Source organism: Homalodisca vitripennis, chromosome X (genome assembly GCF_021130785.1).
Source record: "Homalodisca vitripennis isolate AUS2020 chromosome X, UT_GWSS_2.1, whole genome shotgun sequence".
NCBI lineage: Eukaryota > Metazoa > Arthropoda > Insecta > Hemiptera > Cicadellidae > Homalodisca > Homalodisca vitripennis.
The window spans coordinates 59,950,106-59,972,302 of record NC_060215.1 but is presented as its reverse complement, the minus strand read 5'-3'; the positions used below and the strand labels follow the sequence as shown (position 1 = coordinate 59,972,302).

Here is a 22,197-nt window from a genome sequence, read left to right as displayed (position 1 = left end):
AAAGCATTGATATCTATTGCTTTTATGATTTAAAAAAATAAAAATTCCCCCGTTCTTTCTTTCTTTAATCTTAGGAGTTGAGGTATTATTGACGGTGCCGGACCAATTTGTATTAAATTGGAAAAAACAGTTCATACTGGCAAAAAGCCATATACTGTGTGACATTATAATAGCTATAGTAATGAATTATCTAATGTTAATAAAAATCTATGAACGTTCCACACAGTATAGCGACCACAATTTACTAAGCTGGTTTTCGAACAAACCAACCATATTTAGTAATTAACAATGTTATTTGCAAACAAAAATAATAAGCATAAGAATAAACAATTATGTCATAAATCAACTGACTTTTCTAATCGCATCATTAGAGCATTTTGTCGCGACGTGCACCACCGAGCTGATCGCGGAGGTGATGGTCGCATTATGATCGTGGCTAGGATTCAAGCCTGTGATTAGCAGAGCAGATGACGGGACGGGTGGCTGGGTATCACCGATTGTCCACGATTTCTCCTTCACTTTCCTTTCAAAACTCCGTTTACAGCTCAATCTCCATAAAAGACTGTAATAATGACTACGGAAGTGTAACAGCATCAAATAATTCCTAGCTCCTCTTCTCCGGTATCGTGACCCTCCAGGAGCTCTTTCTCTCTTGTTTTCATTTATAATAAATTGCCTCAGCAGTAATTAATAATAATAAGCCTATGGAATAATCCAATGTATCCGTATGATAATAAAAAATTGAAAATCTATTAAAATTTAAATCATATTTTGTTTGGAATATATTAGTAATTTATTCAACGTGTATTTATAAAAAAACTATAATTTAAACAATCTCAAAATTACGACAGTGATTATAACAAAAAAATTATTAAATTATATATTATTAATCTATATTAATTATGTTTATTGCAGTACAACGTTACAGGTGTTGTATTTTATTAATCAACTTCATATTAATATTTTTTCTTTAGCTAAATATTTTTTAAGAGAATAAATTAAACTGTGTTTGGAAACATACAAACTTTTGTTATTGTAAGAATAATTTGAAAGTTCACACTCATTGCGATAATGCAAATCTGTTTTTGTATCAGTTTATATATTTTAAGTGTATAACCATTTTGGAAATACATAATGAATTACTTGTAAAAGGGTTAAATTCTAATTGGCTAATGTTCTTTCGAAATTAAATTCTGTAAGCATTAATTATATTAATTGCAAATATTTCCTTTCATCATTATAATTATTCCAATAATTAAACTTGTTGTTTCACAAATCCCTCCCACCCAACGTATAAAGTGCGACACTTACGAAAACACATTTTGCCTGTTCTAGCTAGAGGTGTGATGATGACTCCATGGCTCGCCACTGTGTTGATGTACCTCAGTGTGTGGCTTGAAGTCCCAGCCGTACTGGCACATGGTCGCCTGATTGAACCGCCCTCCAGAGCATCGATGTGGAGGTAGTTGTGCATTTTACTATATGACGTTTGTACCCAAGAGACAAAATATAGCAGTTTAAATCACTCTAGCTAACTGTTTCGTACATATAAATGGTCTAGGTCAGAGATCTCAACACTTTTTCGTTTGAGGGCCAAATTGAAACATTTTAGGGGGCAGGCGGGCCAAATAATAAGCTATCGTAACTCTTATTGACAAATTACAAACTGTCTTATTGGCAAGGTTACTTTCTAATGACCATTTCAGCTTATTAAACTATTATAACAGCCAAAAAGGCAAAGTTTTTCAGAAACTTTTATCGGACATAACTGAGCTTTTGTGCACCCAACGGTGGTAAAAACGTTATTTATGTTACAACCATATAACGATTATCTGAAACGGTTCATATACTATATTTTACCAAATGACTATAACATTGCACAACACAGCATGCAACGAAAAGAGTTTTTGAAATAATAACTTCAGTTGGCTAAGTTATTGTAGCATAGTGTTATTGTGGATCGTGTATATTGGTATTTGTGCATGTATAATGTAGATGAGAGGTTTACTCACCTAACCCAGGCGAGTTTGTCTGTCCAGTGTCCGTAGCTCACACTGTCCGTCAGTTCATACAATGGCCAGAGCGCTCTTTGGCTGCGATCAGCCATATACCAAAACGTATTCTTACAAAACATTTCTTTATGTGTGCTTCAGCTCAGTTGCTTCTTTATCCCCGCACACGTCTTGCAATCTGACCTCTTAATTCATTATTACCTTAGATTCTAATTATCTGTTTCTGTATTCGAGTTTTTTTTTTCTCTGCAGCTACTATGAATATTTCCCGTAATTTACAGTATGTTTTCTGTTGTATTGATGCATTACTATTTGCAATGTTAATTTTTATTTTACATTTTTCATTATGAAATTCTTAATTGTGTATAAGTTTTTTCTTGTTTAAATAATGTTCTTACACATGAAATATATTCCTTTATACACATTTTTTGGTTTGCTTTACTTGAAACACGTTTCGTTCGTATTTAGCACTAATTATTTCTAAAATAATTATATAGTTAGATGTTCAATAAGTATCAGCACATTGATACTGAAGTCAGAAGAAAAGTCTTAATTGAGAACATGGGTCACAATATGCATAAATTTAAGTATTTTTAAGTAGAACACAATGCCAACACCGCGACATAAAAAACTCTTTGAACATTGCAGCCATTTAAAGTTTTTTTATACATACATCAGTATGTAACGTCGATATGAAATGAGTTAAATTTAATTTTGAACCACAAGAGGCGTTTTACCTCCTCTAGAGAACGAATTTAGAGGAGTCGGAGTAAAATATAAAATGTAAAGATATACAGTACAACCCCAGAGAGTGCCTCATGATGAAGTATAAAGTTTCAGATAGTACAAAAAAAGAAATTTGCTGTGCACTTTGTTCATGTACAAAGTTTAGATTTTAATTACATTTTTGTTATGACTTAATTAAGATTCTTAACATATATGGACTTATTACATAGCGACCATCCAGATGTTAGAACAAGCTTTAAATGGCTGAATTATCAAATCGAATTATTGGGATCGGGTTTGTGGCTTTGATAATTACTTAACACAGTATAGATTTTTAGATCTAGTAACGATATACTAAGTCTTAATTCTTTAACTATAATGGACATCCTTTACAGAACGGAACAAACTGAAGTTGATTGGGACTTGTACCTCATTCTATGTGTGCCTATGGGAACGGATAAGTCACCCCCTTTTTACTCCATACTTTACCTTTTCCATAATACAACAGTGGTAACAAACTTTACACAGTCAGTTCGTAAGAATTTGCTACGGTTTACTTGCATAGAACGATGCCATGTGGCAACACTACAGAGGTAGGCTGACATTGTCAGAGGTTGGCAACACTACCGTGCTCACATGTCTGTATCACACAACGCACACAATAAAATTCAAACTGCAAGCAAAACATATCCTTTCTTTTGAACGGTGTGGCAAACTAGTATCTAGTGAGGCTGACTTCCCCGCCATACCTGAGCATACAATGACAAACTCAGGAAAGTCGTTGTCGCCTCTTCCAAGTATAATATGGCGATGATTCACTTATTATATCTTTACCAAACCCTGATGAATGTGTCAAACTTACAACCGCTGTATGACGCTCATACAGACCTCAATTCTTCCTCTTGCTCTATGAGAGTTTCCAAAAATAATTCAACTGTTGGGGGAATCATTAAAAAATCGACGATTAAGAGTCGACGATACAATGAAAGGCAGAGAAATTATTAATATTAAAGAAGCCAAGCTCAAAGAGAGGTTGTCAAAATACGATAAAAGATCCTAATGAAAAACTGTTAAAAGAAACGTCAAAGCAAACCCTAATGTAACAGACTTTCAGTTTCTAGATACTCGACAATATATATGGCAGTTGTTTGACGATACAATGGAAACGACACATTATTCTTGGAAAACAGTCTCCATAAATATTTAAACATGATCATAGGTCAAACTATAATAATGAGTAACCTATTTCTCTTGGTCAGAAAATTGGATGCAAATAATACCATACGAAAAAACCTTATAAACAATGCTTACACTGCAGCAAACATCCATCTTCCTTGTGCTAAACATTTTCTGAGCCACTTCAAAGTCAAATTACTAACACACCCTTCATTATGCTGTAACGGATGATTCCAGATTTTATTTTGAGCAAAGAAATACATTATAGAAATGTCACGCTGACTTTAAATGACGGTATATTACAGAATAGGCAGTTTGTTACCATCCGTGAACAAAAGCCCTTTTCTACAATATATGAAAAATCATGTATACTAACAAAATGTAAATAAGATTTAACTTCTGAAATTTTAAAACGACAATGAGAAAGATTCTGGAAAGGTAAGACTTTAAAATTGTGATTCGTACTGTTAGGAATCCGGCATTTGAACAAATGGGTTATAACGCCAATAACAAATTCGCTATCGGTTTTGGTTATTGTGGAACAGGAAGGTTTGAATAGCGTGACACAATTCTTCACAACAAAGACACAATGTACGGTAAGTAGTGGAACTCACCGTACATGCGAGGCTTTCCAATACCCTATGTGTTCTGCCATGGATATTATGGCTACTTCATCAATATTCCACAATATGACCCAACACCAATAGCAACTCTCTAGAAGATAGTTGCCGCTTCAGTTAATAGGAACAATATAATGGAAAGTCTAGATGAAAAAGTAACATCTTGCTGTATCTCATACCGTAATCTTATGCGAGTTTTCTGTTGAAAAGTACGCCAAGATGGAGACAGAAAGGATGGACTTCAAAAGACTCAACCAGTATAAGTCGCCAGCTGGAAATTGTATTAATATTAAAGATGCCATATGCAAAGGATGGTAACACTTCAAATATTGGAAAGATGATCATGCTTGTCTCCCAGCCCTCTATGAATCACAGCAAGGTACTATGGCATATTGTCGTCATTAAGGTCGTTCTAATTTGTTCATCTTGCGTATATGTAACATGAAATGACCTGAAACAATGGAATTTAAAACGCCTCAAAAGACGGACTAAAGTCACCACAGACATGATTTGGCTCGAGTTTCTGATTTTAATGCTTAAAAATTATTCCTGTATCGACTAAAAGTTCAATTTTGAGTATAATTATATGCATTACATGTTTACTTGTGAAGATAACATATTACACGTTTTTAAAGCGAGAATTGCCTCACGCACACATCTACCTGTGGCTTCAGGACGTGGTTGTGAACGACCAAACTAGAGGTCTGATCCTGAATATCATGAAATCGAGAATGACTTATGGTTACTCCGGCAGCCTAAAGTAGGAACTCACAATGATATCAAATGTTATAAACATATCCATTTAGCTAGAATTGTTTTTATGCCCATCCGGAATTCAAAAACTAAATAAGCACAGTTCTTCAGGCTCGTCCAAATGTTATGATTTTCATATCGTTATTGTAATAAAGTCCATTAAATTTTTGTCAACTCGGCCTATAATTACGTTTAGGGTTGTTCCTCATTGGTCTCTTCATTAGTCCTCGAGGAGGCTAAAGGCGTTAAACGCGTTAGTTTTTAAACCTTAAGCTAATGTACACAATTCTTCTTGTGTAACCCCGTTATTAAGTCATTTACGAACTTTATTTGACGTAACGAAACAAGTTTCGACTCAGGTGGAAACTGAGTCCTGCGTATGTTGCCTTGTCGGATGCCGCGTCACAGTTTCTTTGGCATTTTCACGATACGTCAATGAGATAGATTAATTTTTTAAGCGATTTAAACGCCGATGTTGGGGTGACTGATATTCGTTTCACAGCAAATGGCCAAATAACTATGCACACTGAGCATAAATCAGCGAGTATGTGCTTGGCATTCGGCGAATAGCCCACAACTAGGGATATACCTAGGATATCGACTACAACTGGCAGAAAACATGTTGTATATTGATTTCTTTAGTTTTTCCTTATAGTAACTGTGTAATAGCAATTTACGTCTTACCTCAGCTTGCAAATTTAAAATTGGCATTCTGTTTAGTTGAATATATTCTGTGGCAGGTACGGTTTCAACTCCCCACCTGACTACAACGACCACGAGTCCTACTGCGGGGGGTTCACACGGCAGTGGATCAGGAACGGTGGAAAGTGTGGAATATGTGGGGATGCTTGGGATTTACCTCAGGTGAACATTTTTTTAATTTCTATATTTGGATATGAAAGACATTTTCCTATTTTTTGCAATGAAAGTTTTGTTAAATCTTCAAAAATTTAAATTAACTTTATATAGAAGCTTAAAACTTTTGTAGTTTTCTTAATACACAGCAAATAAACAGTATTTAAGTTATAGCATTGTAATTTTCTATGACTGAATGTCATATTACTATCTATTATGGAATAAACATGAAATGTATATTTTATAGATCGACTATGATTTTAAACTTTACAGCAAAACTTTACGAAAACCAATGTAGCAGAATAAATGTGGCATCCAACTCTAATGGTGACCATCTTGATTTTAGCCCCATAAGAACAATGTTAAGACTCAAACATTTTTATGTCCTTACTTTTTGTCACACCTAAACGCTTTTTTAAGATTAAAACAAGTATTTATATTGTTATTTGATTTTGAAAAACTCAACGCCATTTCACCACAGCCGACTCTTAAAGAAACACCACCAATCCACAAAAAGAAATTACTTGGACGAAAATATTTTAGGAAATAACCTATAGTTTGCTAATGTTTTGTATCGTGTATGCTGTGCATATTTTTACGCAAATACTGAAATGAAAAGACAACTTTATTTATTATAAAAAACATTATAAGCAGCATGTAGTAATTCTAAATTAGGTACTAGTATAATCTCTACCAGAGACGTAGCAACAAAAATTGAATAATACTATCAAAATTTAAAACTGGAAATGTTGACTGAGGGATTTATTGTCACGTATAATTTGGCACTTTGCATTGAGCTAAACAATGATTTGGAATAGTATTTGGCACAAACAACTTGAATGTACAGTAAGGGTATTTTTATTTCAATGTCATTTTTGGAGGGTAATAACATTTACTTACAGAAAATAATAAAATAAGTACCGAAAAGTTTGGTTGTCTGAGCATACTTCCAAAAACACTAAAGTAAATATTACCAAACTTGCAAACATGTAAATTTTATAAGCAGCCACTACATACTTAAGTATCAGTGAGCTTCATAACTCAAAACATTTTATGTATCGTAGGCTAAAAGTGGAAACTTTTGAGAATATGGAAGTTTTAATTATTAAGCAATTATAATCGATATAGGTATGACATTCAAAGTATTTTTGCCTGAATCCTATTTAAGTTTACCACTGCTCCAAATGCAAAAGCTTCCCCAATACTTAAAAAGGCAATAAATAGAAACGTACGTTGAATTAAAGTTAAATTTAATTTTCCCAGAAGTAAAATTATCTTCAGAGATAAAAAGCTATAATGGCAACACACAAATCCGTTTGTAACCTAAGTTCTGTTTAATATACTTGTATGCTGTATGGTATTTAAATACAAATGCATTATAAATTTGATTTGGTAAAAATCAATTTATGCTAGTTTTTTAGAAAAAATAAAAATGGGGGTTGTAACGAATACGTTTGTTTTTGACTATGGAATATACATTTGGAAACATAGCCAGAGATATTAATTTAGGGCATTGCCTTCGTTAATTTTGACGCAGTTTTGTGTTTTAGAAACGTCGAACTTCCCACGTCATCCTATTGTGGCTCCCTACAATAAAATTACAAATACACCAATATATGTTCTAACCTAAAATGGGTTCAGTTATAGTTTTATGAAATTTTGAGCGAATTATGAAAGTTCCTCTAAGTAGTTGTTTTGCGCATCGGAACATTTGTTTAGTATTAGTCTACAAAATAAATTGAGCCCCTTTTGTCTGCACCAGAGCAAAAATAGATCTTTATTCGAAAACTTGTAACACAACAACATCGGTGACATTTTAATATATTCGTATTATCCGTAACGAGTTGGTGACGATTAAACCAAATGGTTGGATGTCATATTTGCTTCCATATACTTGCAACATACTGTTAGTTCTACTATTGGAGTGGTAGGAATCGACGAAATGGCAAGCTAACAACAATGAAATTCTTATACGAAACCTCCGAAAAAGATGAATATACCAAGGAAACGTTCCAGACTACGAAAATAAGCTAGGTAAGGAAATCCAGGAGAGTAGAGTAATCTGGAAAAGAGAGTCATGTACTTTTTGTAGAAACTAGATAACAAAGAGAGGTGATAGATGAACGCCTAGCACATGCTTATTAACGTTCATTAGACCAGCGGTTCCCAAATTCTAACGAGTTGAGGACCCCCTGAAAATAACTCAAACCATTGGGGACCCTAAAAGTAATTTTGAATGTATGGTAAGTGGGTATTTATTAATAACTTAAACAAACGGATATATATGTATATATATATATATATATTTATATATATTATACTATATATATAATCATAATGTACTTGTAATATATTTATATTATTTATACTTACTGGATATATACCAACGATGGATACAGCATAAACTGAAAAGTAATTATTGCACTCTTGTGTTTACATTATTATCCAATATTTTTTTTAAAGTATTAAAACAAATGCCAAAAACGTTCGTTTGCCTAGCTAGGAAACAAATAAGTGGGCACACATTAAAATTTAAAAAAGATGAAATTTTATTTTATATTACATAATTTTATTTTACATAATTTAAATTGTTATCAATTTAATTTTATAAATATTATGAATTGTTTTAAAAGATTTTTTTTCACTTTTTATATGATTTTGATTAGTCCTAGTTGTGAAAGATGAAATCTATCTTTTTTGTCCAGAATTTCTTTCATATCAGGTCGCAAGTTTGAGACCTTTTGTAAACGAAAATCGTCATGCACATTGAGACGATTCCGATATTTGTTTTTCATATAGCATAATGTGGAGAAACGCCTGTTCACATTTTGTATGTTGTGCAAAATTGTGTTAAATGTTTTAAGGCTTTAAAAAGCTAACTCCTTGTGGTCTCGCTGCACTATCAACCAAAACTCCATGAGTGTTTCGTCCTTGTAGGTACTTTTAAGGGTGCCATTGCTTGATAAATCAATGAGTTGGTCTTGTTCTTTTTCAATTAAATTTAGTTCTTCAATGTCCATAGTAGTAAAGGGAGCTCTTATCCAACTGTTCTTAGAATCTGGTTCTGGAAAATACTCTTTCAATGATGTTGCTAAAGTCTTAAGGTGGGCCGATATTTTCTTCTCTGACATTTTTCTGATAACTGCTCCTGGTTAGATTTCTAAAAACATTTGTAGTAATCGGAAGTTTGTAAATGATTTTTTTTCAACTCTTCTGGACCAAAGTTCAAATTTTTGTTTCATTGCTGCAATCTTGTCCTCCACTCTGAATATATCCACATAAAACCTTGCAAACTTAAATTTAATTCATTTAAGTGTCCAAAAAATATCTGATAGGTAAGCCAACCTTACATAGCCAATTAAAATCGTTCAGTTTGATTAGAAAATTGTGTTTCCAGGAGAAAAAACACGAACCTCATCTCTGAGTTCAAAAAACCGCTCAAGTACCTTTCCCGAGAGAGCCACCTAATCTCGGTGTGTAACAAGAGCTGAATATGGCTCACTCTGCATGTCTCTGCATAACGCTTCAAACAGCCTGGATTGTAGGGGACGTGATTTAATGAAATTAATTATCTTAACAACTTCATCACAGGTAGTCTTTAAGTGTTACTGGCATATTTTTCGCTGCCAGTGCTTCCCTGTGGACTGCAACAATGAGTCCATTGGACATGTGGTGCGACTTTTTTTAATATGCCCAATAATCCTGTTTTGTAGCCAGACATAGCTCCAGCACCATCACTTGTAATAGAAACACATTTATCCCACTTAATATTGTGTTGGGAAAAAAACTTATCAATAGCATTAAAAAATATCTTCACCTTTTGTATGCATAAGTTCACAAGAGAGAACAAAAAATCTTCATAACATTGATGTTCGAAAATAAATCTGACAAAAACTAGCATAGTAGCTTTCTTGGATATATCCGTGCTTTTCATCTATTTGCAAGGCAAACATGGTCGCTATTAGATATTTTCATAAATAAATTGTATTGGATATTTCCAGACATATCTGTTATTCGCCTTTGAACTGTATTGTTCGATAATGGAATTGAGCTGATCATTTTAGCTGCTTGATCTCCAAGCACAATTCTGCACATTTTTACAGCAGCAGGGATAATAAGTTCTTCTGCTATTGTGTGTGTGCCTTGCCAGAAGTTGCAATAAGCTCAGCAACCTGGTAAGAAGCTAATGTTGCATTTTCATTGACATTTAGACCTACAATACCTTTTTTAATTATATTTTTAGATTTTTTTTTAACTCGTTTAGCTTTAGGTTGAAAAAACTCTACTGACTTAGTTTTAGATTCAGGATGTTTTGTTTCAAGGTGACGTCGCAATTTAGCAGGTTTTCATGCCTTCATTTGACAAAACTTCTAAACAAATAACGCACTGTGGCTTTGGATTATCTTCAGTACCAATATATGTAAAACCTAATTCCAAATATTCATTATTGTATTTTTCTTATTTTTTTTACTGGTACCTAATTTTTTACTCACGCTTCTTAAGCTAGTACAGGGCTGTTCACAGCTGGGCACTTCATCGACCATAGCAGTACTACATGAAGGATGCTCTTCCTTTTCCACGTCAGATATTGGCCTTTTTAACTTGGCACTAATTAACCAACGATCCATTGTTACTTTTGGCTACTAAACACTAAAACTAAACCGACCAACTATTATTAAATAAACTGTTGTTACATAAATGCAATTATCAACAGACAACAACACTGAGTACCACTGAACGTACAACACAGTACAACTGAATCTATTCTGAGAGATTCCACGTGAGCGACTGCGAGTGTCGGCGACGGCGCGTAGTGGGGAGCAGGGTCCCAATGCCATGGCTGACAAACCGGTTAGGAGCGGTTTCGCTGGAGTGGGGAAATGTATATCAGCGTCATTCGCCCGCTCACACTCTCGTACTATCGCTCCGTCACTCGCCCAGTAATGATGTCTCTATAAGCTTGTCACAGTTCACATTATGGACTTACAAACTACGCTGATCGTATTTACTCGCATACCTAAAATACTGTTTAGTGTTATATTTTAACACACTTTAAAAAAAATCAAAATTATAGAATAACTTTTAATAGAAAGTGTTTTTTAAATTTTATACCACCTCGCTGCGGACCCCCTTAACGAGCTTTGGCGGACCCCTAGGGGTCCGCGGACCACCTTTTGGGAACCGCTGCATTAGACAGTTAAAAGACAGTGAAAATTCTGTTCTTATCTTCGGGAAAAATACATGGATATCATCGATGTACAGAAAACGAAAATCTGAAATAGATACAACTTCATCGATAGAACATTGGCTCCATCCAGCATTCCGTAGGCTGAACTACATAAACGAGAATTATAAAAACCCTAATTTAGTGTATTGTAATCTTGGTTATCTTATCTGGTCGGGAAACGTACAAAAATATAAACGATGTAGAGGAAACTAAATCTAAAATAAATATAACTTCATCGATAAAGCATTGCGTCCATACAGCATTCCGCAGCCCGAACTGAACAGACGGGAATTCAACCAAACCTAATTTAATGTATTGCGCACTTGTTTATCTCATATGGGTTGGGTGGTATCCATATACCTACCCATGTAAGACTTAACTAGTAACTAGTCTAAAATTAAATAATATATTTTACGAACCCTACATATGAAATCATATATATGTCAAACCACATGTGTGAGCCCTCACTTTGGAATTCAAGGCATGATAGGAAGGTAAAAGATTTCTTATTTTATCAGGCGAAGTTAAAGTGTGCGTGATGTATGGTTTAACCTATCTCCTGGACCGTCGACTAACTGTAACTAACGCGGGCCCATCTTCCGTCGTTGGCCCACCGACTCTCTTATTTAAAACTAAACTAACGTTTGGCTCGTTGGGCCAACGATCGGTGGTATTAATCGAACCGGACCCTCCCGTCACTCTCAGCCGCCCGTTGCTGTTTTTAATGCCTCACCAACTAGGTTCTCCACTAGATAAACTAACTATGGTACCTGTATCATAAATTGCGAAATTTGGTCTAATATTTGAAAAGTACGTTAAAAATAAGACAAACGATACTAAACAAAAGAAATGTTTACAAAAAAAAAAAATAAAAAAAATAAAAAAAAAATAAAATAAAAAAAGAGATAATCTTTTTAAAGTATGTTACAACAAAGTTAGTTTTGTATAACAATATGATAATGAAATTACATAATGTTTAACAATGAAAGATAAGTACTACAACAATATTTTAATATAGTTTATTAGTGACATGGTTTTTATATAACGAGAGTCACAAGGGAAGCTTGTGTTTTGTGTTGTAAAAACACCGTCACTTGGAACAATTAGAATACTACAGACTATTGATAATGTATATTTTAGATGTGTGGCAGTCTTCATCAGTACAGTTGTTCATTTCATTGAGAACCACCTTGTACTATGATTCTACACGTAAAGAAAGACTGTATAAAATGTCAACTAATTTAAAAAGCGTTTAAATTGTTTTGCCAAAATTGAAATTAATTTCCACCGCAGTAATTTCGATAGGCTGGATCATTGATTTGTCATTGGGTGTAACGTACTTTGACATTCATTACAAACTAGTTTCTCTGTAAGGTGAACATAAATATATATATCGGTTTATAAAGAAAACTATTTTTGCACACATTGGCACCTACCATGTTATTAATAAAACATTTAAACTGTTTAAATATTAATTAATATATATTTTTAAATAATTCAAGTTCTGATCACACCTGATTACTCACAAGTCGAGACCGTCGTTTCTATCGAAATAACTGCCATCCGAGTCACCAGGTGCTAAAGTAATATGCTACATTGAAATGTGGTTTTTTATTATATTTATACATTTATAATTTCATTTCATTGTCATATTGTTATACAAAACCAACTTTATACACAACATCAAACTTTAGATAGACTACCTGTCTATTGTTTGGTTTTTATCAAATTTTTCCTTGTTTAGTCGTTTATCTTATTTTTCAAATATTTAATAAAATTTCAGACATTATGATTCGGTTAAAAAGTTAGTGTATTAAGTGGAGAAGCTAGTACACAAGGAAACAGCTGGGTGTGTCGGGTAATGGCCCGGGCCAGTCCCAGGTACAAGTATGCCAAGGGATCTAGCGCATCGCCGAGACTACCAGCCATCCACGAAACATTGACCTCACCTACGCGGTGTTATTCTGTTTTAAAAGAACTGAACTACCGGAACACTTTTTATTTGAATATAACCATGAGAAAACTGAATAAATCACTAAATATTCCACTTCTTGTCTCTTGGGTCACGAGAATACCGAAGGATGGGCTCTAAGCGAAAGACCAATATTCTTGTAAAAAATGTCCTCTCCCACGCCCACCAACTGGGCGGCCGGCCAGCCCACGCGCGCAGATCTCTGGCCCATCCGTAGCCGAAGGCCCAGGAGACAGGTTCCATCTTACAGGCTATAGGGCTAAGAGGCCTCCTCCGATACTTAACCCGGTGACCAACGCCCTAAAAGTGACTTCCGAACCAATGGCCGAGAAAAAGAACGCAACCTTTGGTATTTTCATCACTATCATAATATTTTTTATGAACACAAGCCATGGGGGCTATACCATTTTGAACATAGCAACGGACTCTGTGTTGACAACCTTGAGGAAGTCTCAGGCATGACGCTGAAGGGACCATGGAACGGACGGTCCTCAAGTTATCCTGATTAACAAAATCCACGTACAATAGAAACGTGCCTTATTATTTATTTATTTACATGCTATATTACAGACAAGTTATCCAATTATCTCAAAAAACAGACAGACTACTATAGAAAAATTTGTTTGATCTGAGGTGTTAACAACTGAACGGTCTGCAATAGCTGCTTGTAATCGTGATGTTAAATCAGCAGTCATGTAATCATGAGTCTCATTGTGGTAATCAAGAAGCAACGATCTCAGTGCTAAGAGATATGCTCCAATAATTAGGCAAAGCTATAAATTACAAAGTGTTTTGAGGGCTTTTTCTGCACGGTTTCGACGCACAGCCAGAGTCACAGAAAAAACTGCATAAATCAAAGACTGTGTGTATCTATTACAGCGTTGTAATATATGTTATATTAGGTAGTCACTGCATTGCCTACTGTCATTTTCAGTTTAATAAATCAGTGTCCAGCATTCATGATACACAACATCTTCTCACCAGAACAAATATGAAAGGTATGTCAAAAGGAATTGGTAATGTTCACTGTCGGGAGGACGAATGGCTGCGGAAGCGACCCTAAGGAGTGCGAACAAAAGAATATTAAACAAGATATCTGAGCCAAATCTGTTAGCATTGTAAATGTGTTAGCACATGAAGCTCAGCCTGATGAGAGAAAGTATGCAGCTATTCTGCAATCGGGAGCTGTGGTATTTGCTTGAGGTATCACTATGATTGTTACTTACATAATTTTCTCAGCTAGTTGAGCAGGAATACAACAGATTCTAGAGTAGCTTGAACGAGAAGAGGCAAATGTTCTGCCCTTTTAACCTATCAACCAAACGGATTAGCACAAATTCAACCGTACCGTACCTATTTTGTATAAAAATGTAGTGTTAATCAGATCACAAGTTTCCATGTTGTGAATTTCAAAGTTGCAGTTTGGTTGAAAAGTGTTAAAAACCGGTATCATTTTTCGTTCTTACCGACATAAGAAGTGGAGGTTATTGTTTGTAAATAAATTGCGTTGCGTGTCTAATCTAAGACAAAACAAGCTTAATTTTAATGTAATTTCCATTATTGTTGCTATATTAGGTAATTTGTGGTTTTCTTTAAAACTCAGGTATTTACACTTTTTGATCCAAGAGAAAAGGCTACCAATCGATGTTCTGTTATCTGATCTCATCCATGTTTTCGGTCTTCTTAGAGTGGAGAAGAAAGACTCTGCTGCTGTTACACTGTGAAATTGAAACTATTTTTAGTAGGCTGTTAATAAAGTGGGAGATATTTCCTCCCCTTGGGAGCCAAACTCAACCACTGTAATGTTTAAAATGTCATGTCTTGACATTTTTATAATATATTAGTATTGAAATTGGTTTCAATAATGAAATGTATTGTAAATAAAAAAACTGAAAAAGTTGTGTTTTCCCGGCTAGGTCTACATACTAAGGTTTTACCAATAAATAGTCATTCTATTTTGGTGTAACAAGGTGTAAACTTTAGTATCAGTATAAAAATGGCAATGAAGTCAGATTATTTCTTAAAATTAATTACATTACCTTTACTCAACAATATTTAAGTTAAGCTTATACCATTTGTCTGGTCTGGTGTATCATGGTTACCATGTTGAGATCCCCTCTATAACCAAATTAGTATAACGTATAACAACAAAGGAAATAAAAACTATCAAATTTAGAAACGTTTATCTAATTTAGAACATAAATGGAGAACCACTGTTACAAGAGAAAAATGGTGGTATAATTTAATTATTAAATACTTTCTGTTTCAGCCAAGAGCACATGAGGCTGGAGGAACATACGGCCATGGTATAATCGTGAGGCGTTACAAGAAGGGTTCATCCATCACCATCCGTGTAGAGATCACTGCCAACCACAGAGGCCACTTTGAGTTCCGTCTCTGCAAACACAATTCACCTAAAACAGTAGCCACTCAGTTCTGCCTGGATCAACATGTGCTGAAGCGCACCAAAGCCAGCTCTGGTGACAACATTCATCCCACCAGGTCTCAGCCATAATAAAAACTAAATTTATTTTAACACATTGTGAGACTCAGATACCTTATATTGTAATATATTTTTCTTGTACATTTCTAATATTAATGTAATATTAATTATATAACTATTGATCGTAATTATATATATATATATATACTGTATATACAAAGTATCAGACAAACATCATCTCTGTCAATAAAATATCATCTGTCAGACAAAATATGCAAAATTCGCTTTCGAAAAACATGTTTTGTTTCGATTTAAAGTACATTAACTTCAATTAATAGGTAATAAAAATCCAAACTTTTTAACCAAAACTTGTAGGGAATTTAATTCTAAACAGAATGATGTAAAATAAGTCAATAATAAACAAACAAAAAGTTTAAAAAACTAATATTTAATAAAATCAACACATACTAAAAATAAAACGGAAAATGCAATATCTGTTTATTATAAATGAACTTAATTCGTGAAAACAAAACATTTTAAGATGTTTTTGTTTAATTTTTAAATTTATTTTACATAAAATTGAATAAATGTAACAATTATCTTTATGCCATAACACATCAGTTTCACTGTATTTTTGTCCTTTTTTAGAAAATTGGGTGAAATCTTTTGCTAGCCATATATAGTGCTCGTTTAAAGGCAGAAAGTACCGGAACAGTGTTGAAAAATCAAGTCATGATTTGCATGGGGAACTTGACCTGCAACAAAAAATGAAATGTATACAAATGCTGCATTGAGACATCATTCATACATTCAAAATTACCTGAAAGATGGCTTCCGGACCTCCGATTCTGAACCCCAGAATTCGGACCTCCTAGAACTCTGGAACGTTACAATTCCGCACAATATATATTTACGCAAGAATATTTCATTTTTACTACCCCTAAAAAACTAATATAACCTAGTACTTGTAGAGATTTATGAATTATGAAAGGAGCAATGAGCTCCAGCACAACCCTGTCACTTGAAGTGGTTCTGGGATATACTCCTCTGGGGCAGGAGGTGATGAAGACAGCCGAATTAAGCACTATGAAGCTTCTGGGTACAAAGGTGATTAAGTCTACTCCCTCAGAAGGCCATAAGAAAATAATCCAGGAATTTCCTGAGATTAACCAATGTATCAGAAGGAATGGTTAAGAAATACTCCTTTGAAAAACCATGCACAGTCTCTATTGAAGATAGGGAAAAATGGAGTAAAAAGGAGGCTTACTCTACTAAAGGAGTCCAGAAGTTCTGTACTGTTCTGGCAGTATTCGTTATATATGGACTAGGGATGGCCGGAAACAACGACATCTGATGTTTCACATTAGTTGTCACTCTACAACTAATGCGCTGCACATCTGTTGCGGAGAATCCACTATTGTCTAACTTCCACCGGCAACCAAAGCGCCGAACCGATGTCTGGCATCTGGGTGATATAGTGAAGTGGGGGAAGCTAGACATTAGTCACCACAGACTAGTTGATACTTGAATTGAAATGAATGTTATGTTATTAACCAGAGTTGTGACATGTGAGTGAAGGTGTCCAGTTTATGATTTTAATATTATTAGTCTACATTTTTTGTTCACTTTTTAGTTTCCGAAGTGGTAATTTATTATATTTACTGTAATGGATCGAAGGAAAGACAGTCCTATTTGGAATTATTTAACTATAATTGTCTTTAATAATAAAATTGTGAAGTGTGATCAATGTGGGCTGAACATGTCATACCATGGTACAATTTCAAACTTAAAAGCTCACATTTTGAAAAAAAACTCACAATTGACTTAAATTTGATTTCCTTAAAAATTGTGGTGCCAAAGAGTCTGCCTATTCGGTCTGCAGATATTTAAAAGAGAATGTTGATCATGGTTATGCTTTGGAGTCGACATCTAAATCTTTGCCAGATATTGATAATACCAGAAAAATCTGGCTCAATTGACTTTCAGCCTAAAAGTCAATCATCAATCAAATCATTCTTACAAAAAAGATGAGTGTCTCTTAAAAAAAAAACATTGATCAAAATTTATTAAAGCTATTTATTTACCCAAGACTATCAACCTTCTTTGATTGTTGATGATGTTGGTTTAAAAGCTTATAAAGTAAAGCACTCAACCCATCTTATGAATTACCTAGTAGAAAAGTTATTGCAAACAGCTACATACCTACAGCTTATGAAGCATGCAAAACTGAAGTGCTGGGCAAGATGTCAACAGTAGAACGAGTTTATTTGACAACAGACTGTTGGAGCTGGTCAAATATGCAGAGCTATTTGGCACTGACAGCATTTCATTAATGATAATTATGAACTCGAGTCAGTTCTTTTGGTTTGTTTACCTATTGAGAGGTCCCACACAAGTCAGAATTTACATACAACATATAGGAAAAAATGTTGATCTTAGGAAGCGACAATGCTTCAAATATTGTTGGGGCAGTAAGTAATCTCAACTGGAAACATGTTGGGTGTTATGCCCATATAATAAATTTTACTGTACAAGATGCTATTAAGATCATTAGTTTTGTACAGAACAAGACTAGACATATTGTAACCTTTTTTTAGACGTAGCAACCTTGCAATAGAAAAACTAATGAAATATCATAATGATTCTGGTAACAACAGTCCAAAGAAACTCATACAAGACGTTGCAACTCGCTTGAACTCAACTTTCATAACGTTCCAACGCTTAGTTGAATTGCAAGATGCAGTAAAACTGCTTTAGTTCTAAGCAATAGAGCTGATTTTGAACTTAACACTCGAAGAATGGAAAATATGCTCTGAATTAGTCGTTGTTTTGGAACCTTTTGAGAGTATCACTCGTAAATTAAGTGGTGAACACTTTGTAATAGGAAGACAGATAGTTGTCTTAACATCAGACATCAGCAATGTCTGCTCAATATTGTCAAAGTCCTACCATTCGGATGTGCTGGATGTGGTAACAAGTTTCCAAAATGGAATTGTTACTAGGCTGAAAAACATAGAACATAACAAAACAGCTGGAATTTGTACTGTTTTACACCCTTGCTTCAAACAATATGCCTTCACGTCACAAACAGCTATTGAACAGCTATTAGACATTGTTACTAAGCTTGTAACACAGGAGTGTTATAATGACAAAAAAACACACGCTGATAAAAAAGTGACGAATCAGATAAACCTCCCATAAAGAAGGCTGAAAAATCAGAACTGTCAGTAGGAGGTCTGTGTGATGAAAAAGTGAAAAAACTTCCCCAGGCAAATGCAACATCTTCTGCCATCATGGAAATGCAAAGGTTTGTACAATACAGTAATGTTATAATTAAAATTTATATTAATTTAATTATTAATATGTTTAGTTATAATGTGTCAGTCTTGTTTTAACAATGTAAATTATTATTACAACGTATAATATTATAAAACAAATTATAAAGTTACTATTGTTGTGTGCACAATTCTACTAACCACGTTACAAAATATTTCAGATATACTCAAGAACATGTAATACAAAGGACAGAAGACCCGTTAAAATGGTGGAAAGAGAAAAACCATCACTACCCCTATCTTGCTAAAATCATGAAACAGCATTTTCCTACGGTTGCTACATCCTACATTTAATAGGATGTAGCTAATAAATGTAACTATTATTTATTAATTATTTAAATGTAACTAATAAATATTAGTTCCTACATCCTACGGTTGCCACCCTGTGAGAGAGTGTTTTCGAAAACCGGTCTTTTATTAAATGATAGGAGAACCAGACTAAAATCCAAAAAAGTTCAGGAACTTGTATTTTTAAAAGAGAATGAGTGAATTTGCATGGAAATGTAAATTGTATTTTTCAATTTATTTTACATTATTTTTATACTCATACTCATAAAAACAAGTGTGAATATTATTTTGAAATATTTACTATAATTTTGAAAATGTCACATTATTTAAGCAACTAGATGTAAATGGGATATGTCTGTCTTTCTTTTTATGTAAATTATAACTTTTAAAAACAAGCATAAATATTATTTATAACTTTTACCAACATTTTAAGGTTAACAATACTGAAGTAATGAAAGTATACATTAGTTTTTACTAGTACACATTAATCTAAGGTGTACTGTTGAGTATAGATTTAAAAAATTCTCATTAAACAATTTATTAACGTATCTATGTCTACACATTAGGCCAGCATAAATATCAGTTGTAACAAGCAAACTGTTAAACAGCTCTCATATGCAGTTGTAAGTCAGGCCATAACCTAATGCGCCACATTTGATTAATTAAACTGATGTGCAGGAGCAACTAATGTGCATCAGATGCAGCCAAACATCAGCTTGAGCCAACACTAATATGGACCAGGAGTTAACCTAGCTGTTCCCCTGGGAAAACACACCACGGTCATCCAAGCGAAAGTCATGGAAATAGAATCACGTGCCAGAAGACTTATACAAATGAGGCCAAAAGGAGCAGAATACCTAATACTCTCTGACAGCCAGGCTGCACTAAAGGCAGCCTGTTCATTTGACTTGAAAGCTATTTGGGAATGCAAGAATGCTCTGGTACAAATAGAAAAGAAGAACAGAGTTACGTTCGGTTGAGAGCCGGGCCATGAGAGCATTCATGGCAATGTAAAAGCAGATACCCTTGCCAAAATAGGAACAAAGTCCTTTATGGTATGGCAAGAGCGAGGCTGAGGAGTAGCTCCCTCCTATGGCAAAACTCTTGTAAAAGACTGGGTAAAGAGGATTAGATCCTTTGACTGAAGTAGGGCCTCAGGATTAAAGCGATCAAACATTGTAGGGATGTTGACATGACATAGCCCCCTTATAAAACACCTTATGAAGGTGGACCTTAGTCAGACTGATGAATGCAGACTCTGCGGAGAAGTAGAAGAATCAGAGGAACACATATAGCTAAGTTGTCCTGTCATATCTACAAATTACAAAAAAATTCCTAGGGGCATATGTTCTCAGCCCTGAGGACATCAGAGTACAGGAGCCCTCATATTTGATTGGCTTTTGTAAAAGTCTCAGATTCTGAGGCAAAAACATAAGGGAGGTGCAAAGGTCCTTTTAGGACTAAGTGCAGAGACAACTGTCTCTTTCCCTCTATAAAAAAATGAATAATTAAAAACAATAATAAGATTAGACTGTATTTTTAACACTACTTTTTTCGTGAACTAAGAGGGCGTCATCATGAACAACATCTGACCTTCCTTCCATAATGCATTGAAGGAGTGGTTGATCACACGGCCTTGAGATCTTGTAATTCACCAAAAGTAGAAACAGGTTAATTTTCTAGTGAAGTGAATATGCTAAATACTCCTATTTGTACCTACTGATTATATTTTTTTCACTTGCTAACTTGCTACTTTTAACCATAAATTTAAGAGATCGGACTTCTTTCTTTTTTTAAAATCAAGTATTATATTTTAATAAGTTTTTATCTTTCTTTGTCTGTGACAACAGGTATTATATAGGTGCAGAGAGCAAGGTGTATGAGGTGCGCTATCACCTACCTCCAGAAGTAACATGTACCCAGTGTGTGCTGCAGTGGCGCTATCTCGCAGCCAACAACTGGGGACGATGTGACAATGCCTCTGCTCGCATCGGCTGTGGGCCGCAAGAAGAATTCAGAGCTTGTGCTGACATCGCAATCGAAGATAAAGCTGGATCAGCTGATGATACACCATACAAGGAAACCAACGTCATCGAAGAAGAAAATGATATTAATCTTAACAATAACGAAATTGATCATGTTTATTCTGATCAACAAGAAGACTGGTTGTTTGTATCAGTTATTATCATACTAAGTGGTATGTTCTTTACTGTAGTTGCATACGCCTTCTTATTTATTTACTACTATGGGGCAAACAAAACACTAAACCCGTGTTGGCAATCAACTGTATATAGTGTGAGGCAAGTTTTGAAAACGGGTACAACAGAGTCTATCAAACCAGTCCCTCCTCCGAGAACAAAGAAACCTGTCTTAAATTCTGATGTTCCCATTATTTCCACTGCTTAACAATCATGGTACAAACCTGTAATGTATATTTCACCAACAAAAACCTCTTTTAGATTTCAAATCTCTTCCAAAACTCGCAGATTAAGTACATTAGTGATAAGAGCTCTTTCATATTAATTGCATGATGATTTTTTGGGTATAACCAAGTTTTTTTTTACAATGTCAGCACTTCCTCATTGTTCCTTTAATACTACACTATCTACCTAAGATATGATACCAAAAATGAATAATATATTCCTATTAGTTTTAAAATTATAATTACAAAAGAAATGATTTTTTGTTAATAGTGATAGTTTAGCCAAAGAATATTCAGCATAGGATATTTAAGAAGGTTGTTTGGAAAAAATCACAATACAGAGATATATTAAAATAACAAATTTACAA

At 34.3% G+C, this 22,197-nt stretch overlaps 1 protein-coding gene across 1 annotated transcript; it reads left to right on the top strand.

Moving 5' to 3' along the window:
* Positions 1–1,349: 1,349 nt before the first annotated feature.
* LOC124369462 lies at positions 1,350–22,025 on the top strand. The gene is made up of 4 exons (XM_046827469.1): positions 1,350–1,462; positions 6,028–6,151; positions 15,611–15,843; positions 21,258–22,025. Exons 1-4 carry the CDS (start codon positions 1,350–1,352, stop codon positions 21,811–21,813), a joined length of 1,026 nt encoding a protein of 341 aa, XP_046683425.1. The 3' UTR covers positions 21,814–22,025.
* The last annotated feature ends 172 nt before the right edge of the window (positions 22,026–22,197 follow it).